The 22,503-nt window shown below is 36.8% G+C and overlaps 1 protein-coding gene across 1 annotated transcript in view; it reads right to left on the bottom strand.

Moving 5' to 3' along the window:
* Nucleotides 1–2,027, bottom strand: part of LOC150078967 (A disintegrin and metalloproteinase with thrombospondin motifs 6-like) — an 87,161-nt gene extending 85,134 nt beyond the window's left edge. Inside the window, exon 1 of the mRNA XM_090382904.1 lies at nucleotides 1,949–2,027. Within this exon, the coding sequence (XP_090239030.1) occupies nucleotides 1,949–2,027 (79 nt within the window). The remainder of the gene's footprint in view (nucleotides 1–1,948) is intronic.
* Nucleotides 2,028–22,503: the final 20,476 nt, after the last annotated feature.

Here is a 22,503-nt window from a genome sequence, read left to right as displayed (position 1 = left end):
TTTTTTCTCTATAGGAAAGTTGTTTCCCTCAGTTTAATCTTAAAAAGACGTCATCTGTGTACTTCTGAAACGAACATAAACCTATTTTATTTGAAGGGCAAGGGGAAACCTGGATTGTTCACCTACGACCAACAACTGTAGGTGATGTTCGCTATGCATGAGGACAGTTATATGTCTCGTTTTTTCACTCTGTAACCGTTATGTTTATTTTTATTCAAATAAAATCGTTTTTCTTCCTTTCAGAAATACACTGATAGTCAAACTACTCGTTTTTTTCGACTAAACTGAGGCAGGGAACAACTTTCCTATCATGAAAAAAGCTGCTGCTTAGACAATATTTTAAATTTAGAAACCGCAAAATTGAAACGGTAATATTTAGTCCAATTTTAATATCAAATTCAAAAATTTCAGGCCCAATTAGACCGATGCCTTTTAATTGAAACACCCTGTTCGAGGTATATATGGACAGAATGACGCTTCGGAAGGGCTTGTTTGCTTCTTGAGTTGTGAGAAACTTCGTTTTGAGTGCGCGTTTCCAGTTGCTGAATTTCGAATTATATTATAATAGGTCTTTGGTAATTAAAATTATAAAAAGGTATTTAAAAGTATTGTAACTCTTCTACTCGAAGGTTCCGCCCACTCGCTGAATTCCACTCGTTCTTATTATTTATTTTTATTTATTTATTTTATTTTATTTTTATTTTTCCTCTTCTTCCAATATATGAAGCTGCCATAGCTACGTTTAGCTTGAAAGTCTAAATACTGCATATTGGAAAACTTAGCTTTTAAGTACATGTAACCTATTGTAGTTAACTTATTCTAGTAATCAAACATATCCATTAAGTGTATTAAAAGAAATAAATTATTTATATTCCAATTTTTTTTAATAGTTGTTATGTTTCCATAAATCTCGATCGAAGTAAATAAGAATTTTCTGGAGTTATAATTATGTAAGCCAAGTACTCACAATAATACTGTACATTGAATAATTCAATGGTATAAATTCTATATAAAGTAGATTTTTTAAAAATCGATATACATGATATTTGTTATATCACTACCGGACTATAAAGAATTTATACCATTGAATTATTCAATGTACAGTCGGGCGCATTGAATTATTCAATGCGCCCGACACCTGAGTGAATAAAAACTGAAATTGATTTAAATTGCCAATTCGTTAACTAATTAATCGCCAATTAATTGCCAATTCATTAAGTAATTAATCGCCAATTAATTGCCAATTCATTAAGTAATTAATCCACTTCAACGCATTAATGCTATTGCAACTTACATTTAAATCGGGAGTCACGTGTTCGAATTCAGAGCCTAGTAGGTCAAGTGTATTAGCAAGAGGAGTAAAATGGGAACTTTTTTTTTTTTTTAAGGCCCGTGAGGACGCTGTGGTAGTGGTGGTTTTACGGCTCATCAGTATCTTAGGCCATATTGCTCCAGAAAGGATGCAATCCATTAAAACAAGAATAATCAGTCAGGAACACCTTGTTAATTATTTCACTCCCGGTGTAGCTTATTAATGTAGTATTATGGTAATCAATCATTAATATATTTTTTCGGTTACCAGTAAAAAAATTCCCTTCAAACTTCAATATTGTGGAAGGCTTAGCAACTCATTATCTCAATCAAAGTAAGAGTTGGACAACACTGTAGTGGTGCTTACACCCGGATTTGGAGACAAATGTTACTTAAACTCGTTTCGACATTATAAAATATGAACTGGTTTTCTTATCAAATATTGATTGTTTCTGTCATCAGAAATAATACAGTACTGACAGAATTTTTTTCGAAGAGACCCTTTTATAGGATGTTCAAACCAGAATTATAGATAATGTCCATATATTGTATCATTGCTTTCTAAGCTTTACTGTGAAATAATTAACGGAGAAAGTAACTCATGCGATATTTTAAAAGAATTTAATTATTTACTTACCTTTTTGATTCGGTTCAAAAGCAACACTTTGACCAACAGTTCCAAGGATATACAGCAAAATGCAAATCATTGATGTCATTATGAGGATCCTGCTATGAGCTATAATAATTTAATTTAAATTAGGTACTTAACTAAATTTTAGTCACGTGGTTTGTATTATAATTCCACCTTCCAGATGGTGATTTGCATTAAAGTTTATTGCCATTCTAAGGAACTAGTATGTCTTGTAAATCACACCTTTTCTCCCTAATATAGATATCTCATGTTGACTTCGTTGTATGCATTAGGAGGTTTGCTGTGAACCTCACGCTTCTGGACAACGGTGTGCGTGTGTAACTAATCCGTCAGGAAGAAAGGCCGAAGGCCGTTCACCTTTTGTGTATGCTTATTTCTTTTTTCTTCTGTAGACTCACCTTACTTCTTCATCCGCAGTCGTCTGTTGACTTGCACCCAACTTTCCATTAACTGCATGACAAGGCAGTCTTTGAATACACGTGAGGTCAACGCCGATGCCTGCGATGCTGCTCCTAACGTAAGAATGGAGAAATTTCTCCCAGATCTTGAACCAGTTTTTTGTTTTTTTGTTTCTGCTTCCTTTTCCTTCTTCAGGACGAGTCTACATCACCTGCAGAACTGAAATTCAGCACATCCAGAGAATCAGTCAGGCGCTTAATTTAAGCACTTCTGAAGTTGTCGGAGATCGTTTGAAAAGTTTGCTTCCGATGGATAATGGGATCTTCTTGCGTAGAATTAAAAAAAAGAAAAGAAAGGAATTATGCAACAAAAGCTTGTGAATGCGTCTAAAGAGGCGCGTTACCTTTCATTCCTCTTATAGTGCTAAAGCGCTGGTGGAGGCAAACGCTTGCTCCTCTAATTGATTAACCTCTTTCTTTCTCCGTGCTTGGCCACAAGCATTAGAATTGCCATGAAGGGTGAAAGTGGGTTAAGAACACATAGAGTCGTTTGCGAAGTTGGCAACGGTTATAAAGGCAGAAGTCAGCGGCATTGTACTCCAACGACCAACGGAAAGCGATTTGATCTTGTCGGCGAGGCAACAACCACACACACACACACACACACACCCATACTTGTCTAGACAGCTTGTCCGCCACCTTTCCCCCCGACAGACAGTGAGTCTCGTTGCTCGGAATTTTTTACTTGATTTTTTTCCCCGTGACTATCCATTTTAAAAATTTCGCTCTACTTCATTTTCTCACTGTTCAAAAACAGTTGAAAACTCTGATGCCCTAAAATAAGAAGGGAGATAAAGAAAACAAAAATTCTACAACTAAATTACACACAACTTTTGCAATAATATTTGTTATCAATATGATGTTGCTTCCTTCGAGGTGAGGTGGGGATGATATAATGGCACCCTATTTGGTTTGCATTTGGTGGAAGTTAAACTTTCTTAGATGCGAGTTATTTCTTCGAGCTATGTGACGTATTAATGCACATTAACAGATTTTAAGGATATATATCATTACGTTCTTTTGCTATATTTAAAAGCAATCTGGTATGCATACAATCATGTCAATATAATGCGATTTAAAATTAACGGCAGATATATTCAGTCCACTCCGTTGCGACTTTATCTAATATTCAAAGATCCACGATGTGTTGATTAAAAAGGGTCTAAATTCTCAACTCAGTTCGTTTCGCGTGGAGGCAAAGAAAATTTCTCGGTTACCACTTTACTTTCTTCAGACAAATTTCCTTTTAGAATACAGATGTCAGTAGGTTAAGTGATTCAAAGCTATATCTTGGTCTCTGTGCCAGTATTCGAAAAACCACAACGAAAAAGCTACAGCAGAAGCGTAACTATGCATCTGACACCTGTGGCTAAATATCAGAAATGCGCCTTTGTTTTTTTAAAAATTATGAATTTATAATAATATTGGTTAATTAATATTTTTCAATTAATTATAATATAATTAAACCATAAGAAATAATTATTATTAACTATTATCTACGAGAAGATGGTTTTATAAAAAAAAAAGGCTTTTGTAATAATTGATTTGGATGATAATGTCATATTCTTAAAATGAATTATAAATTCATTTATTCTAGCTCGTATTTCTACCTCCATTCGGGACCCAAGATGAATCGGCTCATCGTGGCCGCCGTTATAGTAATATCTTAGTAATATCTGCCCTAATAACATTTTGTAATAACAAAGGTAATAACATTTTGAGCACCTTCTGAACAACTTGGAAGCATATGGGATTCTTGTATAAAAAACTGTCTGGCACTCGATAATTACCCTGTTTAGGTAAGCCTAAAACTGAAATGTCAGGGTATTAAAAGACAAAATTTTGCGTATTACTTTAATTATGTGATTTACACTGGGTCTATTTATAATCATACTGTTATTTTATATGGCTATCCTTATAAACAACGTTCAACAACGTTCTAACAATATACGTTTTATTTTCTCAGTTAACCATCACATATTTACAACCAGTATCGGTCAGCATAAAAAGATGAAGGAATGCATGAGACCCGCAAGTTGTGTATGCAGTGTTGAATCCGTACTTTTTTTTACCCCTGGGGGAGGAGAGAGGAAGGATTAATATGAGAAGGGAGTAAGCCATAACTGTTTGACATATTCTGTATGCTGCTATAGAATTTTTTTCACCCTGAGGAAGAATTTCCCTTCGAAAACTCATTCCGAATTCATCAATAGATGCACCTGTCCTGGCGACTGATCCGAATATGAAGTATGAACAGTAGCTGATCTCATTGTCACCTAGATTTGCGGTATAACAGCGGTCTCGCTAACTGAGACCACTGTTGATCACATGTGATATTGCCTTAACAATGGCTTGGAACATCATCCAAAATAATATTTTGGACGATGGAGGATGGTTGGTGCCAGGCCTATTATATTATAATAATAGGCTTGCCACCTCATCCAAAATATAAGAGTAGGCTTCTACAAGCCCATACAGCATGCGCCTGCCTTATAGTAATATTATCGCATATGATAAGTTTTGATGATAGGCGTTGTGTGTTTGCACCATCAGTGGAAAGCGTTCATGCCAACGAAATTATATCAATTTATCAAAATTTTAATGTTTGCGTTAATGGAAACAAAGTTTTAGTGCGAGGTGTGGCCATTAAGTAACAAGACTGGGCACGTAACCATTACACACCAAGCGCCACCTGTGAAACAAAAGCATATAACTGACCTTGAACCTTTCCCTAGTTGTCTTCCCAAGTCATATTTCAACACACTCATTCGCTTTGCAGTGAGACAGGTTTTCATTACCTTCTGTTTTTGCAATTTGTCGGGAAAATGACAGACAAAAGAATCTAATACCGAATCAAACCCAAATTTTTAACAAAATGTAAAGAAAACACCAACTGAAAGTTATGGATTGTCACATCAATTTTATGGGGAAGATACTATGTCAAGAGCTCGCGTATGTTTGAATGGCATAAAAGATTTTTAGAAGGAAGAGAGAATGTGGAAGAAAATGAACGACCAGGCCGTCTGGTATCCGTGAAAACTGATGAAAATGCGAACACCGGGTAAGGACATTGATTAGAATTGATCGTCGTTTAAGCATTAGAATGGTTGTCAGAACTCAGTACGAACAAAGAAACAGTTAAACACAATTTAATTGAAAATTTAGGCATGAGAAAAATGTATGCCAAGGTGGTGCCAAATGAAGACAAAGAATGAGAAGGCTCCAAGTTTGTGAAGATCTTTTGAAAAAACTGATGATCCAAACTTTCTCAGTACTGTAATTATTTGCTACGAAAGTTGACTGTTTCCAGTACGATCCAGAAACTAAGACAGTCAGTGCGGTGGAACACAAAATAATCCCGCAGACTGAAACAAAAGCAATGTCAAAATTAAAAATTAAAACCATGCTTCTTGTTTTCTTCGATATTAAAGAAATTGTTATGGCTGAATACGTCCCACCAAATAAGACTGACAATCAAATATGCTACATTGAAGTTCTGACAACGCTGCGTTAAAAAAAAAAAATCGAATGAAGCTGAATTGTGGAAGGATAGTTGGATGCTCGTGTGGCCAAAAAACTGGGAACCCACTTTCAGTCCATTGAAGATATTCAAAACTACACGACGAAGTGTTAAAAGCGCTTACAGAACATGACTTCCAGAAATGTTTCTGTGCTTGGGAAAAAAGTGTGGAACAGTGTGTGCAAGCCCAAGGCAATTATTTTCAATTGGATAGATAACTTGTAAGGTACGAAATATTTCATTATATTTATTTTATTGCAGCAGTCTCGTTATTTAATAGCCACGCCTTATATACTGAACTATCGTGAAGAGTAGTTCCATTACTGTGTTCTGTTTAACTTGTGAAGAATTCTCACACAAAGTTTGCAGTTCGTTTATTTTATAGATTAAATGTCAAAGCAATGGTGACCATCAGTGTATTTTAATAAAGACATGAACAGCTTCACGAACACGAATTAAATTCTATCAGGGGGTGAATCGAAGGTTACCCCATGAATAAACTAAAGCCGTAATCAGGTAACCCTCAGTCAGTGATTAATGTATTTATCTTTAAATTTCGAAGGCAGTAATTTAAAAGGTAATTGTCCCTTTTCTATCGGGATAAGAGCGGGCACTTCACAGAGATTTTTGGGCAGACGGAAACATTAATCACCTTAGGGTTGATTAAAAGTGTAATTCAGTGGTTGATTGCAGCTGCATTTAAAATTGCAATTTGTTTTCACTGAAAATTGCGTCTGTCATTACTTTTAACCATTCTTTTGCACATTATCATGAGACCCCAGCCGAAGAAACATGTTATTTTGTTTATGACGGGCATGATATAATGTTCAATTTGAATTGGAAAATCTTCAATGAAATATGTGAACACATTGTTTTGATTTTAAAAACACAACTCGTGCATGCTTTCTGTTGTTCCAGTAGCTGTGGATTGCTACCTCCAAATAAGCAGATCCAAAATCTAGTTTTAGGTTTCTTTATTAAGATTTGCAATCATCACATATAATATTTCTACTTGTTTGGTGGAAAAGAATGGGAGGTAATCAAAAACAGTAATCCTGTCAGATGAATAAATCAAGTTGTTTAAAAATAAATTCCAATCACGGGTACATCAAAGATGTAGGAAAAGTTCAGCAAGAATCCAGTCCAGAATAACCAATAGCTGTGATAAATAAAACAAATTTGTACTAAACTTGGGTCAGGATAGCGTTATTCAAGGGCCTATATTATTTAGAAGATGACAGTTATAATGGTTGATAAATAAGTATGGATAAAATTTGCCACCCTGTTGGTTGTCAGTAGTATCATTAGACGTTTTAGAGACAAAGGATATTGTTTCCAGAGTGAGACGCATTCAAAGAAATTGCTGGCAGTTGCTTCCTTCTTGATTCTAGTTTTTTTAACAATATAAATCACTAATAAATTATATTATACTACATTAAAATAAAATAGAACTTGCAGCTATTCTTTTTACAGGTGTACTGAATATTCAAATGAAGAAAAGTATGAATCAAAGAAAGCATTTACAACGGAATATTAATTATTTTTCTCTTTATTCTATTTTTTACATTTTTAGTAAAGTTTTCGTACCTGATCCTTCCTTTATGTGCAAAAGCAATAAAGCCAGACTCTAGCATGGTTTTTAAGTCGGCATGTGTACGGCATTTATAAAGTATATGTGTTCAGTTTTCATCTAGTTCACAAGAAAATAAATTAGGATTAACAAAGCGGAATTGGTATAGTGTAGCTACGTTTGTACTGGCTGATTAAAGCCAACTTTAGGTTTACCGATAACAATTCACACAAGTACTACCGTGTGATGTCTACTGTCCTACTTTAATTTAATTCTGTTAGGGCCCCTGACTGCTGAAAAGATTCTGTGTCCCTTTGGAATAGAGTAGAGTGAAGACAAATTTACTCCCGACACACGTTAATATCAAAGAACATTTTCCGGGAAAAAACACCTACAATCTCAATATTAAGCATCTCTCTCTCTCTCTCTCTCTCTCTCTCTCTCTCTCTCTCTCTCTCTCTCTCTCTCTCTCACACACACACACACACACACACACACACACACACACACACACACACACACACACACACACACACACACACACACAGCAGTTAATATTTTATCCTTTACAATAGTCTTATGAAACACATATTACTTCTCAGGAACGCTGAATGCCTTCAGGGACTTCCAGATGATACTAAATCTTTCTCGTGCAAATAAGTTTAGAGCGGGGAAAATTGGTATATTTACTTTCCTGATCAACTTGCTAAAATTTAATCTCTCCAATTAACCTGTCCTGGATATTTAAGGGCCCATCGCTTGCCTCTGATGTTACAGGATCCTATTTTCCCTTTCCTCGAAAACCTTTTCTCCAGCAACCTTCGGCTTTATTTCCCTTCCTCACATTTTATGCCATTACTCCACAAAAACTTCCACACGTACAACCCTATACACAACTCCTTCTCTACATACCACATGATACCGCTACACAACGAAAAAGGCAAAAGAAACCTCAAATTCGTGCCCTTCTCCTTATATATCTCTATACCGTTCCCTTTTTTCCCCCTTATTTTTCTCTAATCCTTTTTCGAGGAAAACGGTCTTGACCTACTCTGAGTCAAAGTTCTCTTTCTTTTCTGGGAATTTCTCCTTTCCTTTACGCACCTTCTTAGACGATTAATTACCCGTTTTTATTTTATTCAAATTGTTGGCGTGTTTAATTAAATGATTGCTGAATATAGCTAAACTATATTCAGGAATAGTATCCAATATTTTATAAGATAAGTATAATCAGAATTCCCCCCCCCCCCTTTTTTTTTTTTGGTAAGCCCGAGCTTACAGTAGGTTTAGAGAAATATATCCTGTTAATAAATACGAATAATAAAGACTGGAAGTAAATCATTTTTTGATATCCTTTTTCGTGGCAAAGGTGACGTCGAGAGTTAAAACAGTTGTGATGGTGCTGTATGGCCACTAAACCATCGTGTTTGCGAAATACATGTATTCCTTAATTCTTTTCATTAACTGATTTTTTCTTGTTTTATGTGAGCTTCAGTATCTGTTGTTATACCTATGATTTCTTAAGAAATACAGTGTTTAGTGCTATAGCATAGTGCCTTATAGACAAACTGGAGATCGAAGGGAAGAACTCTTCCTATGGCCCTCGTGGGTAACACAGTTGGCATAACCACCGTCCTCCCCACATTTTTGGAAAATACCAGAGTTCGAATCCCGTGAATGACGGGAGGAATTTTTATGGACCTTTTACAAAATGTGGCTGAGTTAGTCAGTCTCAGGCGAGGGTAGCATGTTTCTTTCTCCCGGAAACTGGGGTTTTTCGTCCAGCAAGCAACAAATCGACTGCAAAATATATGCAATTTACGTTATGTACCATATGGAGCAATATGACCTAATTTGCTGATGCGCCTAAAACTACAACTACTACAACAACATCAACTCTTCCTATGACCTGCAGTGCAGAAAGGAAAAGTAGCCGTGCAGGGGCAAAGTAAGACGAGGAGCATGGATCTGTGAAGGGTAGTTAGTTTTTAACTTGTAATTTTATGTTGGTTGCCCTTTGAAAGCATACAGCAGCATACCATTAATATCCGGACAAATGCGTACCTACAAATAACCTCTATTCATAGAAAAACTATTAAGGTATGTTAACGTAGTAGAGACATTCGTAATTTGGGACGTGCAGAAAAGTGGTAAAATGCACGACCAAATGCAAATTACCACTACTCTAGCATATGAAACTGTTTGGCTTTTTATACTCTGAGCTATGCAGCATAGTTCTTTACGGATGGGGCGATCATAATTCAATGATCGCCCCATCCTTAAAGAGAGAGAGAGAGAAAGAGATGGACAACTGGTTCTTGAAAACGCAGTATTAACTTGTTGCTTTTTAACTCTCACATGTATATGTGGACACACACGCACACATAAATATATACAGCAAACACAAAGGGGATGGCCCGTCATACACTTGCATCAGGGTCCGGGTTAGCTCTCTCGACGACCCTAATGGTAGTCTTAGTGTTTAGTGAACCTTAAAATTCTCATCAGTAGCCAGATTATGGGAGGGGGAGGGAGGTTCCCTCCATTAAAATCTTCAAGTCTTTAAATACACAGGAAAACACTAAAAAAATCTTTAACTAATGCAGTGTTTCTTGTATAGTTTTGCATGCAACATTGTTGTATGGCTTTTTGGCGCATCAGTAACTTATACCATATTGTTCTGTATATAATAATATGTCTGTGAATTGCATCTGTTCTGTGGTCAATTTTCTGTTTGCTAAACAAAAAACTCGAGTTTCTGGCAGAAAAAACCATGCTACTCCGTCTGAAACCGACTAACTCAGTCACTTTATGAAAAGGGCCCATCAAAATTTCTTGCGTCATTGACGGATTCGAATTCAGGTGTTTTCCGCCCGGTGTTGAGAGGACAGTGATTATACTAACTGTTTACCTACGAGGGCTTTGTATCGCAAGAAACATTGCATTAAAGATTATGTGGATAATATATATAGTATGAGGGATAATTGCTGCTGTACGTAAACTATGGTTTTGATTATTTCGATACAGTTTATTTGGTATTTATTAATTGTTTTTGTTCAATTCGAAACTTCATTTTGTGCCTTATTTAAGTTTAGTTATAGGTACGTCTAAATTTTGTTTTCTGACGTGTTAACAAAATTTTGAGAAAAAAATAAGTTATAATTTAGGTCTTCTAATAAAATTATTAAAGAATTACAATTAATTCTTTTAATATATAATTAATTGTTATCTTTTCTAAAATACAATTAAGAATTTGTTCTTAATTCTGTTTTATATAGTTCTAATAAAGTTATCTAAAAATATCATCATTAAGGATTTTAAATCCCTCCCCTTAGAAAATTCCTGACCGTGAATTTAAAGAAATCAAAAATGAAAGGATGAAATTTTTTAAAAATTACTCTGCTAGTTAAAAAAAATATCGAATAGCGGTATTTATGATCTCCTTCAGTAAAATTCATTTTAAAATCTAACCTCCATTCCAAATCCTGCACGCCACAGACTATCGCAGCATTTCCATGGTTTTATTTGTAAATAAGCTTAAGTGGTGTTCAGTTTTCAGAAAGTTCTTAATGATTTTTTTTCTGCTCTCCTCTAATAGGACGTGATCAGGACTGTTTTCTTCTTTTCTTCCTCCCCCCCTTTTTTTTTTGACAAAGCCATTCATCATTCATTCATTCATTCGCATCGTTTCGATAAATCAACGAGCTTTAACACGGTAACCATAACCATCAATCTTGGAAAAAAGGGATGAGGGAAAGGACTGACCTTGAAAAATGCTTTATCGAAGCTTGCTTGACCAGTTAATCTTGAAGATTCGATCAAGCGCCTTATTTTTTGCTGTTTCCGGCTTTCCTTTTTATTGACTTCTAGAAATAATAGACTACTATGAACAAAGTGTTAATCATAAGTTATTAAAGAATTCAATGCATATTTTATAAATATAAAATTAACATGGCGGAAAATCCAATGAATTAAAAGTACTGCTTGGTTTTTTGTAGTATTCATAATACAGGATTGTTTAAGGGTGATTAATTTAGTTAAACGTGTTTATTTATTTGTTTAAATATACCATGTAAGTTCTTTTCAACTTTTTCCTATATGAAGGTACACTGTATTCATTACACAGTAGTAGCATAAATTTAGTTTTGTGCGTAATAGCATAGAAAATTTTAGATTATCTAAATCGGTAATAATCTGAATTACCGATTTAGATAATTCGCTTTATTTTTACATTTAGAACAATAAGAAGTTGATTATCAGAATTAAATGGAGATTGAATGGTTGAATAATAGATTTGTTTGGATAGCCGATTTCGGCCCGATGTTCGACTGATTGTTGATTTACCAGCTCCCTATTCCTTTGCTGGTGTTGTTGATTTTACAACGTATCATAATTTTTGTTATGCTAAGCAGCTAATGTATTATCTGTGCTCGTGTGTGCGCGTTTACAAGACGATTTGCATTTGCAAAGGCTGAAACTCCAGATTAAATCACAAGGAAAACCAGCAGACTGCAGTACAGAAAGGTCTTGATTAATGTCGTCTCACTTAAAATGCATTGTAAATAATAATAATAATAATAATAATAATAATAAAAACAATGGATAAGAATATAAACGAACCTAATCTTGTTCACGATATCGAATGCATTATAGAAAGCCAAATTTTTCTGTAAGCAAAATTTTTGTCCTTTCACAGGTTTCATGTGAACAGAATTCAGAATTGTCAACAAACACTCTTCCACAACAAAATAGGCAGCATTACAACAGAAACTTCATTTATGACTTATTGGACAGTAGTACAACTGTATTGTACTTATTGTAGAAAGTCAGTATTGATAAATCGTTATAATAAACGTTTGAAAGAGGACCTTTTCCCAGACTTATAGAAAAAAACTTTACTAATACTGATTAAAAACACCTGACAAACCAGCTTTGGAACCAAAGTCCTACAAACCCATCGCCTTCTGGCAAGTCTAGGGAAAACTGTTAGAACGATTCATGGCTCTGCGTCTTGTGGATATCTTAGAGTCATAAGACGCAGAATTTATCGTCTTCCAATCAATATGGTTTTTCGGCAGACAGGTCCTGCGAGGATGCCTTGGTTGACTTTGTTTCTTATATAGAAAATTCGTCATCTAAATATGCTCTCGATATCTTTGTTGACTTCGAGGGCGCTTTTGATTCCCTTTGGTGGAAAAGCGCCCACTGTCCTTAACAACTTTATCTTCTCTTCAAAAGTTACTTCAACAACCGACGTGTACTTGTGAAATCAAAATTCTTTCATATGTCCAGACAGGTGTATTGAGGGTGTCTCCAGGGGTATAACCTGAGTCCCTCATTTGGAACATTTCAGGAGTGAATTTACATATCTTTTGACAACACCAAAATAATTGCCTATGCCAGTGACCTAACCATTTTGATTAGTGGTGTTTATCCTGCAGCTATTGGAGTATCTGCTAACACTGTTCTTGCAGATATTTATGGTTAGACTCTTTACAACAAACTATCCATCGGTGTTTCGAAGACTAAAATTATTTGGGTGTGATTGTGGCCTGTAGATTAAATTTCTTCTCACACTTTACTCATGTTACTGCTAAAATTAGAAACTTTACCATGTGAATATCTCCAGAACTGACTGTGATCTTTCGCATCGGACCATGCAGGATAACTACAAGGTTATCTTCCTTGCTATGGCAACTTATACCACTGGCGCATGGTTCTACAGGGCAAGAAGATGTAAATTTCAAGCTAAATTAGCTAATTTACAGAGAATTATGCTTAAAGTATGTTACAGGTTATCGTTGGCGTTACAGGTTATCGCTGTAACAGGTTATAATGGCGTTACAGGTTATCGCTGGCACGTTGCCCTTGGACTTAACTTACACCTAATATACTGTACAGGTGTATTAAGAGATAGATTCCAACTGAGTTTTTTGAATATCACCATCAATACTTAAACATACGTTAAACATGAAAGAGCTACGTGTTGGAACGAACTATTAAACATGGAAAAGACGTTGGGACACCACATCTCTGGGTATTGTTACTAAATAATTTTTTTCCTAACGTTACTTCATGTCAAATAAGAAAATTTAAAACCTAGTTCTCTATGGATCTGCACACTTCTTTTTTATTAACGAGACACGAATTTTTAAATGAGAAATTATACAAATTTAGGTTATCTCAAACTGATCTCTGTTCTTGTGATAGAATTGAAAATCAGAACACGTCCTCTATGAGTGTCAACTGTGCAATTATATAAGAGATGGCTTATCTCATTCTGTTGAAAATTTCTCTCCTGGTCAAGAGACCCTCTTAGTACAAATGTTAACTCTTTTCACGCACTCCAACTATTTGCACATGATGTCTTTGCTCGAAGACTATCTCTGAATTCAAACTTAAATAATACAAATTCTTTTCCTGTGAACATTTCAACAATTGACAGCTTCAGCTGTTACTGCAACTATGGTTTCATCGACCACTGCTGCATCTGCTTCATCATCATTAAAAATGATTGCATTATCTGATACTATTTAAACTTCTGTTTAAATACTACACTTGGTATGAGTTCTATTGTACCACTCTCCTTCTTCTGTTTCTGCTGCGGAGGAACGATTTACTGCTATAAAGTACTTTGTATTATGTTAAGTGATCATGTGGGACACTGCTTTGTTACATGACTACAAGGGAAAAAGTTATATAATTGTATAAACTTAGCGATCTATTAAGATTGTAGTGTAAAAACTATTTTGTTGCCCTTACCTTTTATGTTGTTCCCTTATGAGAAGAGATAGGTTCCTGTTAACATTAGTGATAACTGGGCCTTTTATGTTGTCTATTATTTTGCTTACGTTTATCTTGGTATATACGTATATATAGAACTGTGTATATACTTAGTCTGTATATGTGTTATAGTCTGTGTGTAAGTCCTGAGAGGGACTAACTCAACCAGGTCGTGAAAAAGGCCCATAAAAACCTGACATCATGTAGGTTAGTGCAAAAGCATCATTTTAATGTAGCCATCTACCAAAGTAGTTAAATTAATTAATTAAATTGACATCGTTTTGGTTATATCTCATATTGTGAATGCCTTCACAACGAGTTGTCATGGTATTGTACTACCTCGAATAAATAACACTTTACCAGTGGAGAAGACTACTGTTATTTATTCCCAGCGGATACCACCACCCAGACGGCACCGTTTCAAAGCTTGTTGGCTTCTCTTCGGTGGGTGGGCCGATACCGATCTGTTTAAACACAAACATTGTAATACTGCGAAATATAAAGAAGAGCACTGAACTAAACCGTGTCGCAACAGCCCGTGAGGGTATGATGATCAGCCACGCGGCTTTTGCGGGTCATCACGCGGTCAGCGAATCAACGTCCATCGCCATGTTTCGTGACCAGCGTCCACTTCCCTTTCACAAGTAGCTCCTCATTTCACATCACGATGCTGTGTGAACACCATAAATTTGGACCCACCACCGGAATCGAACCATCCCGGGCTGCCTGCACCGTCCGAACTGAGCTAAGGGGGGGGGGGAGAACTTATTCTTACAACAATAAAGTATAATACAAATAAGTACGACAAATTAGTGTAATTACTAATTTTATTACAAAAACAACACCAAAAATATTATAAAAACATTCACATCTTGTTTGTCAGCAGTAAATAATAACAGGTACATTATAAAATAGCAATGCAATGGCTAAATTATGAGTTCATACAATTTATTTGCATAAATATTTTTCACCTTGGCAAAAATATCTATTAAATCTTTTGGCAAAAATATCTATTAAATCATTGTAATTAATGCTATTTACTAGTTCAGATTCAATAAATAACTGACAAATTGCTCATTTTATCTTGAATTAAACTATTCCTCAAATAGTTTTTTACTCGTTTGAGAACAGAAAATAACCGTTCTCCGCTTGCTTTACCAACCGGCATTGTGAAAAATATTTTTAATATTGTTTCAACATTGGGAAATGTAGATCTTAATCCATTATTAATTATATTACTATCGGGGTTCGTCCCTTGCTCGCTTTGCTCGACAACCCCTGCGCACGCGTTTCTACGTAAAATGTAGAGGTATGATGGAGTAAGTCAAATCGTTTGTACGTAAAAGACACCGGTCGAAACGCACTGATCAATATCTAATCAGGAAATGACCTATGTCATTATTAACTGTGCATTTGTATTTCATGTCTCTACTTATATAGATTCTCAAATCCATGGGTGGTCCAATTAAAATAGTTTCTGTAGAACGAATAAAATTTCTATATAACGAACGGATTTCGAGAGACCTGGGTACGCATTGTTCGCACCTCTGGCCTTTAGACAATAGAGATGCTGCTGTAGAAATCACGAATTAAGAGCTAAAAGGATTAACATTCCACAATTTAGTGGTGTTCGTAACACATTTACAACCGCCTCTCCCACATTCTATACCGAGACGTCGCTCTGGTCAACTGCTTTCTTGTTTTCATAGCCAGTGGAAAAGATTAAGGCGTATTCCAGACGCAGATAATACGCTGTGGTCAACCTGTGTTCTACTGTTACACACTATTACAGAATTAGGAGAGTGATTTTTCTTTATTCTGGAAATTAATCCGTTCTTTCAGAGAAATAAGTCATCCACATTTTCAGTAAATTCCACCTGTCTCTGTTTATATGGTAGGTACAAGTGGGCCCTAGTTTAGATCAGGGCGTTAAAATAAGAAATCGCTTTAAAATTTTAGAATACGAAGGTCTTGCGAGGTCCGCCCCTCTATCGTGAGGCCCGAGGCTAGCGCCTCATGCGCCTATTTATAAGTATGGCCCTGGTTTCAGGCACTCCCCCAAGGTAGCAGTGTAGGTTTCTGCATTCACCGTTCCATTAATAAACTTAATTCGCCGCACCCCTTTGCTTGTTATGCATCCCTAGACCATCTGACCGGCGGAGAACTTTACAGTCAGTGTTATGCAGTCAGGATGGTACGCCTGACTGCATTAATCGATATCTAAAGCTGTTTCCCAAGGGTGTCCCCGGGGTTTCATTCTTGGCCCCCCTTGTGTGGAACCTCGTCCTTGATGATTGGCTGTCTTCTCCCTCCGACATGGCCGATGCGCAAATGATTGCCTTTGCTGACGATCTCTCCATCTTAATACATGGTAACTCCAGATCCCAATTGGAACAACGGGCTAACTCTGTACTCGATAACTTGCTGGATTGAACTCTGAAAAATAAATTAAGAGTGTCACCATCTAACACCAAGATGATGATACTTCATGGAAAACTAGACCTAAATAGACCTCCAGTTGTCAAGTTTAATGGAGTATCTCTGCCACTTGTCACCACTCATAAGCATCTTGGTATTATTTCATAAAAAATTGTCATTCTTACCACACATCCAGAATCTTTCCAAAAAAAGTGAAAACTTTATGGCCATGTTATTCAAAATCTCTCGGTAGGACTGGGGTTTAAAAAAGGGAACCCTCAGAATTCTATACAACACAGTGTTTATGCCAATCGTTACATATGCAGCCAGCGGTTTTACAGAACCAAACTTATTACAGTTCAAACCAAACTAGACGGTGTCCAACAGACCTTTTTGCTAGCTCTCCTGAAAGAACAGTTTCAACCTCATCTTTGCAAGCCATCTCAGACTTATTACCTCTGGATCTGTATCTTACGTACAAAGACTTTATTTACTATACTGTATTCGTAAAGGATATCCTCTAACTTTTTCCGATTTGACCTATGGTCCCACTGTCGATCCAAAGAATGAAAAAGCGAAATGTTGGACTGAGCTTCATAAAAGATGGCAAGTGAGATGGAATTCCTCGACCAAAGGAGCAGTGACCAGATGTTTTATACCTGATATTGAATTCACTGCCTCAAAAAGTAATCAGTTTTGGTTCTACCCAAGCCTTCTTACATCATACGTTCTAAGTGGCCATCTTTGAACGGTCGTCTTCTTCAATTCAACCTAGCAACATCAGATACCTGTTTCTGCGGCGCCTCCGAAAACTGGAGTCATGTCTTATTCTTCTGCCCAGTTTCCCAAGATTTAAGACAAACATTATCTAGTACAGTGCATAATTTCTCTCCTGGAAGTGAAAGATATTGCGAATCAAAATGCCTTCTCAGCTCTACAGGAATTTGCTACACACGTTTTCAACAGACAACGCAGATTACTGAGTTGACTTCTGTACTCAACAAAGCTATTTTTTTTTTTTTTTCATTATTTTATTTAGACTTAGACAAGCAGCTCTCTGACGCTATGGATGACATCGATGTGCTCACCAGCAACCTGATCAACTGTGTCCACTCAGTTATATCTGACATTGTTCCTCAATCCCATCTGACCGCACGCTCTACCTACTCGCACTGGTATAACAGGAACTAATACATAAAATTAAATCCAAAGAATTCTATAAACGTATAAGCTATCAGGTGACAGTCAATACTATGAAATATTCAGCCAACTCCGCAAAGAAGTGAAAACGCTCATATTAAACTCTTACAATATGTATACAGAGTCAGTTCAGGATAGTCTGCTTACTCACAGAGATATCAAACCATTCTGGAATTACATGAAGCATAAGAATATAACCAGTAGAAAGTTACAACTCCATAACGCAGATGGAATTCTCTTATCGGACGAATTCAGTATTGCTCAAGAGTTTGCCAAACATTTTTCCAGAATTCAAACAAATGATACATTGAGACCTGCCTCATTTCCTGACTTCACACCTGTTAAAGATGATATCCTCATTAACCTCTTTTTCACTGATGAAGATTTAAATTCGGCATTAAAAAGCATGAGAAATGACTATACTAGAGACCCAGATGACATTCCAGGCTTATTTTGGAAAATGACTGTCACTACCTTAAAACCCCTCATACTGCGCATCTTCAACTTGTCTCTCAGGCTGAGGAAGTGTCCTAAGCACTTTAAGCAGGTCAATATAGTTCCTATTTTCAAAAAAGGTGATAAAAATGATGTAACCGATTACAGACCCATAACCTTGCAAAACAGCCTGGCTAAACTCTTCGACACAGCAGTACACAAACATCTCTTCGAATTCTTTAGGCCTTTCATTGATCAGAATCAACATGGTTTCTGCGGTGGTAAGTCAGTAGTCACAAATTTACTTCCTTTCTGGCAATACACCTCTGAAGCTCTTGATAACCACCTTCAATTTGATGCAGTCTACACAGACATATCTAAGGCATTTGATAAAGTCCCGCACGAACAACTTCTGGAAAAACTTAAGCTATGTGATATCCGTGACCCTTTGCTCTCATGGCTACGCAGCTATATTACGCATCGTTCCTTGAGTGTTATCATCAATCAAGTGAACTCAGACTATTTTATACCACTAAGTGGAGTACCACAAGGCTCCCCCTTAGGTCCTCTTCTCTTCATTGTTTTCGTAAATGATCTTCCTTCTTTCATCTACACTTCCAATGTTCAAGTTGCTCTCTATGCAGATGATCTTAAGATCTACTCAGCAGTGAAGGAGATTACCGATTCTCAACAGCTTCAATGTGCTCTCAATAAAGTCTCTCTGTGGCTATCTCTGAATGGCTTGTCTGCTAACCCCGTCGAAGTGCAAAGTAATCTCTTTCTCCTCCGACAGATCTCCACAACTAATAAATACGGAGTACAGTATTAACTCTGTGATCATCGAAAGGTGTGACCAAGTTAACGACTTGGGGATTCTCTTCTCCAGCAGTGCTAAATTCGATGCTCAGGTCCTTAAAATCACCAGCAAAGCATTCAAAACACTGGGATTCATCAAACGGAACACATACAAGTTCAAAAACTCCAGATATGCGATTATCCTTTATAAAACTATTGTTCTGCCAATCCTTGAATTCAGTTTACCCATCTGGAATCCTCACACAAAGACTTTAACTAACAAAATTGAAGCAGTCCAAAAAAATTTTGTTCGTTACCTTACGTACCGCAATCCTCTATTCTATCACTCAGTGTATTATGAATCGCTGTGTGATTACTTTCATCTGAGGCCTCTGTGCACCAGAAGGGTTACTGCTGACATCACCCTTCTAGCCAAAGTAATCACTGGAATTTATGAAGTATCTGATATCCTTAGCAAAATCAACTTCAGTGCTCCTTGTAGACAAGTCAGGAACCTTACACCGTTTCGCCTTGATTCTGCCACAACGGACTTTATGAAGTTCAGTCCACTGAACAGTATCAGCAAATGACTCTCTCATTGACTTCTTTGACAACTTCCAATCACTGATGAACTCCATCCACAAGTTTGCCTCTTCTCTTAAACTGCAAAATGACTAGCTCTGATCTAATTATTGTAGTTTATTAGTATTATGTGTTTTATTATTTTTTTATTCTCTAACTGATTAATTATTACTTGTTTTACCGGTAACTTAACTTTTTTTTTTTTTTTTTTATGAAAACCCCAAACACGAAAGGTATCAAAACCTATAGTACTTTGTTCCGTGCATGGGTTGGGTTGAAAGAGAAGTATGGGGGGGGGGGGATTGGCCGGAAACTTTGCTCTAAAGACTAAACATGGGTTTCACCACTTCAAGCCTCCAATAAGCAAAGTGGTGGTATTGCACCGGTTGATGAGTCATCTACCACCTGCGTTTTTAATGCAATCCTCTTTTGTACATATGATTTTAATATTTGAATCTATATCAATGTTTATCTTCCTGTTGGATTTCATATTATTGTTATTATGTTTATTGTTCTGATCTCAGATACACTGTTAATGGTTACCTGTTGTGTATCTTGTTATTAATAAAAAAAAATAAAAATAAATTTCTTTTTCTTTAATAATAATTATTATTTTAACATTTAATCTAATTGAATTTATTATTTTTTTTAAATTTTTTCCTAAAATTGTTATTATGCTAGTCCCTTGGGAACAGTTTTTTTTTATGCTTAGTCCCTTAGGGGCCAGGATTCGCTGGTCTCCAGTTTATTAGAGACGGGATTTTAAACTGCTTGTACCCAGATTGATTTCGGCTTCTTGGGTACGGGAACTGCTGGCATCCATTGCTATTACACTTTCTCCAGTGGATGCGGGATTCTTTGTGGTATTCAACACCGTACGTGATTATAGAAGACTGCTGCTCCCATAGGACTTGCGCTTATTCCTCCTGGTGCTGGAAATATTACATTTAGTACGTGTTAGTAAAATAATAATATTATTATCAACGTAGAACATATTGAGTAGTACAGCTCTGATTCATACTATCTAATTTAGTACGTGTATAGTTGGGCCCGCCTCTTCGTGGCGTGGACGGGTTCTGGGAAGCAGTTTTCCTGGTGATCGCTGCTTTCTGGTAACAAAGCTGCCAGAAACAGCTAGACGACACAACAACAACACACACACACACACACACACACACACACACACACACACACACACACACACACACACACACACACACACTATGCAAACATAACGCTACACTCATGTCTGGCCCTTGTACAGAGTCTTGTATATCATCACAGAGAACCATGGCGGAGATGAACTAACGTTTAGGGGCCGCCTTGCGTAAGACATAACACACACACACACACACACACACACACACACACACACACACACACACACACACACACACACACACACACACACACACACACGTGTAAGTTGAATTTCGATTCGTCAGAAAAGATGACGGTGTCCCATTGCTCTTTTGTCCATGAAACATGCGATTAGCCAAAGCACGTCGCTTCTTCCTCATTTATTGGGTCAACAAAGGCTTCTTCTTGGGCCGATAAGCATGCAGACCACATTCCGAAAGCCGTCTTTGGATCGTTCGTGCCCTTGTTTCAACACCAGAGGCCAACTCAAAGTCCAGTATTAGATCAGGAGTACTAGCATGGTGATTACGAAAGCATAGCCGTTTCAATATCGATCCTGGGAAGGCGTAGTCACTCTAACGGCCTGATCCAGGTGTTCTCTTCACATCACCGGTTTCACGCTTTAATTTCGGCACCCGGGATACTGTTGGCTGGCGGCAGCCTATTTTATTAGCGATAGCATGCATAGAAAGCCCTTTCTTGGACAGAGCAACAGCTACACTTATTTTTCTTGGTGTCAACTGACTAATCAGTTGAACATATGGAGCCATGCTTACACCTCAGCAAAACAGGATACTAATGAGCTTGTGTACCCTTCCAACGCTGTATTTATAGAAACGGCTGGTGCAATACCTTGTAATTACTGTCTGATGCAATAGAAGCTTTATCTGACGCAATACCTTTGCTTTGCGACAAACAAAATGAGGGTAATCAAACAATACCTTATACGTTTCACTACAAATGTTACTTTTTTTAAGGTGATGCAGTTTTTTTGTCCTCCGCCACTGTATACTGCATGAAGAATAGTCAAATGTTGAGCTAGTCTTCTGCAGACTCGTAGTGGAATTCATACCACGATGTGTGCCGGCTGTAATTCGTGGAAAAGGTCCTGCTACACTCTGCTTGACAAATTTAATAGAATATGTAGAAAACGTGTAGTAATTCGTGCAGCTTGGGATGAAGCGGGCAAAATTTGGTATGGTGGTGTACCGTAGAATAACGATGAAATAACGAGACAGCTAGAAACTTCGGACAGGTATAAGGAACATTTATAGGAGTTGCATAAGAATTACCAAAAAAAGGTCACATTACAGAAGTCGATACAAGATGCTGGAAAAAACGGTCACATGACCATTATTAGCAATGGCCGCATGGTGCAAGGAAGCTTATGGCTTATGCTGCACCAGACTAAAAAAAAAGAATAAAATAATAATAAGAAAATTTGAAAAAATAAATAATTAATAAAGGAAAGGGAAATAGACAACCTATGCGTTTCCCTCCTCCCATAGGTAATTATCCAGCTGACCTTTGAATTCCCCCAAACTGTCAGCCTTTACTACTCATGTAGGTAACATATTCCAGTAATTTATAATGATTCCCTCCAACGGCTAAACAGGCCTGACAACGGTGAACCATACTC

Source organism: Mastigoproctus giganteus, chromosome 10, assembly GCF_048544385.1.
Source record: "Mastigoproctus giganteus isolate SK-2022 chromosome 10, ASM4854438v1, whole genome shotgun sequence".
Taxonomy (NCBI): Eukaryota; Metazoa; Arthropoda; class Arachnida; order Uropygi; family Thelyphonidae; genus Mastigoproctus; species Mastigoproctus giganteus.
The sequence above is the reverse complement of the archived record's forward strand: the minus strand, read 5'-3'. Positions and strand labels throughout refer to the sequence as shown.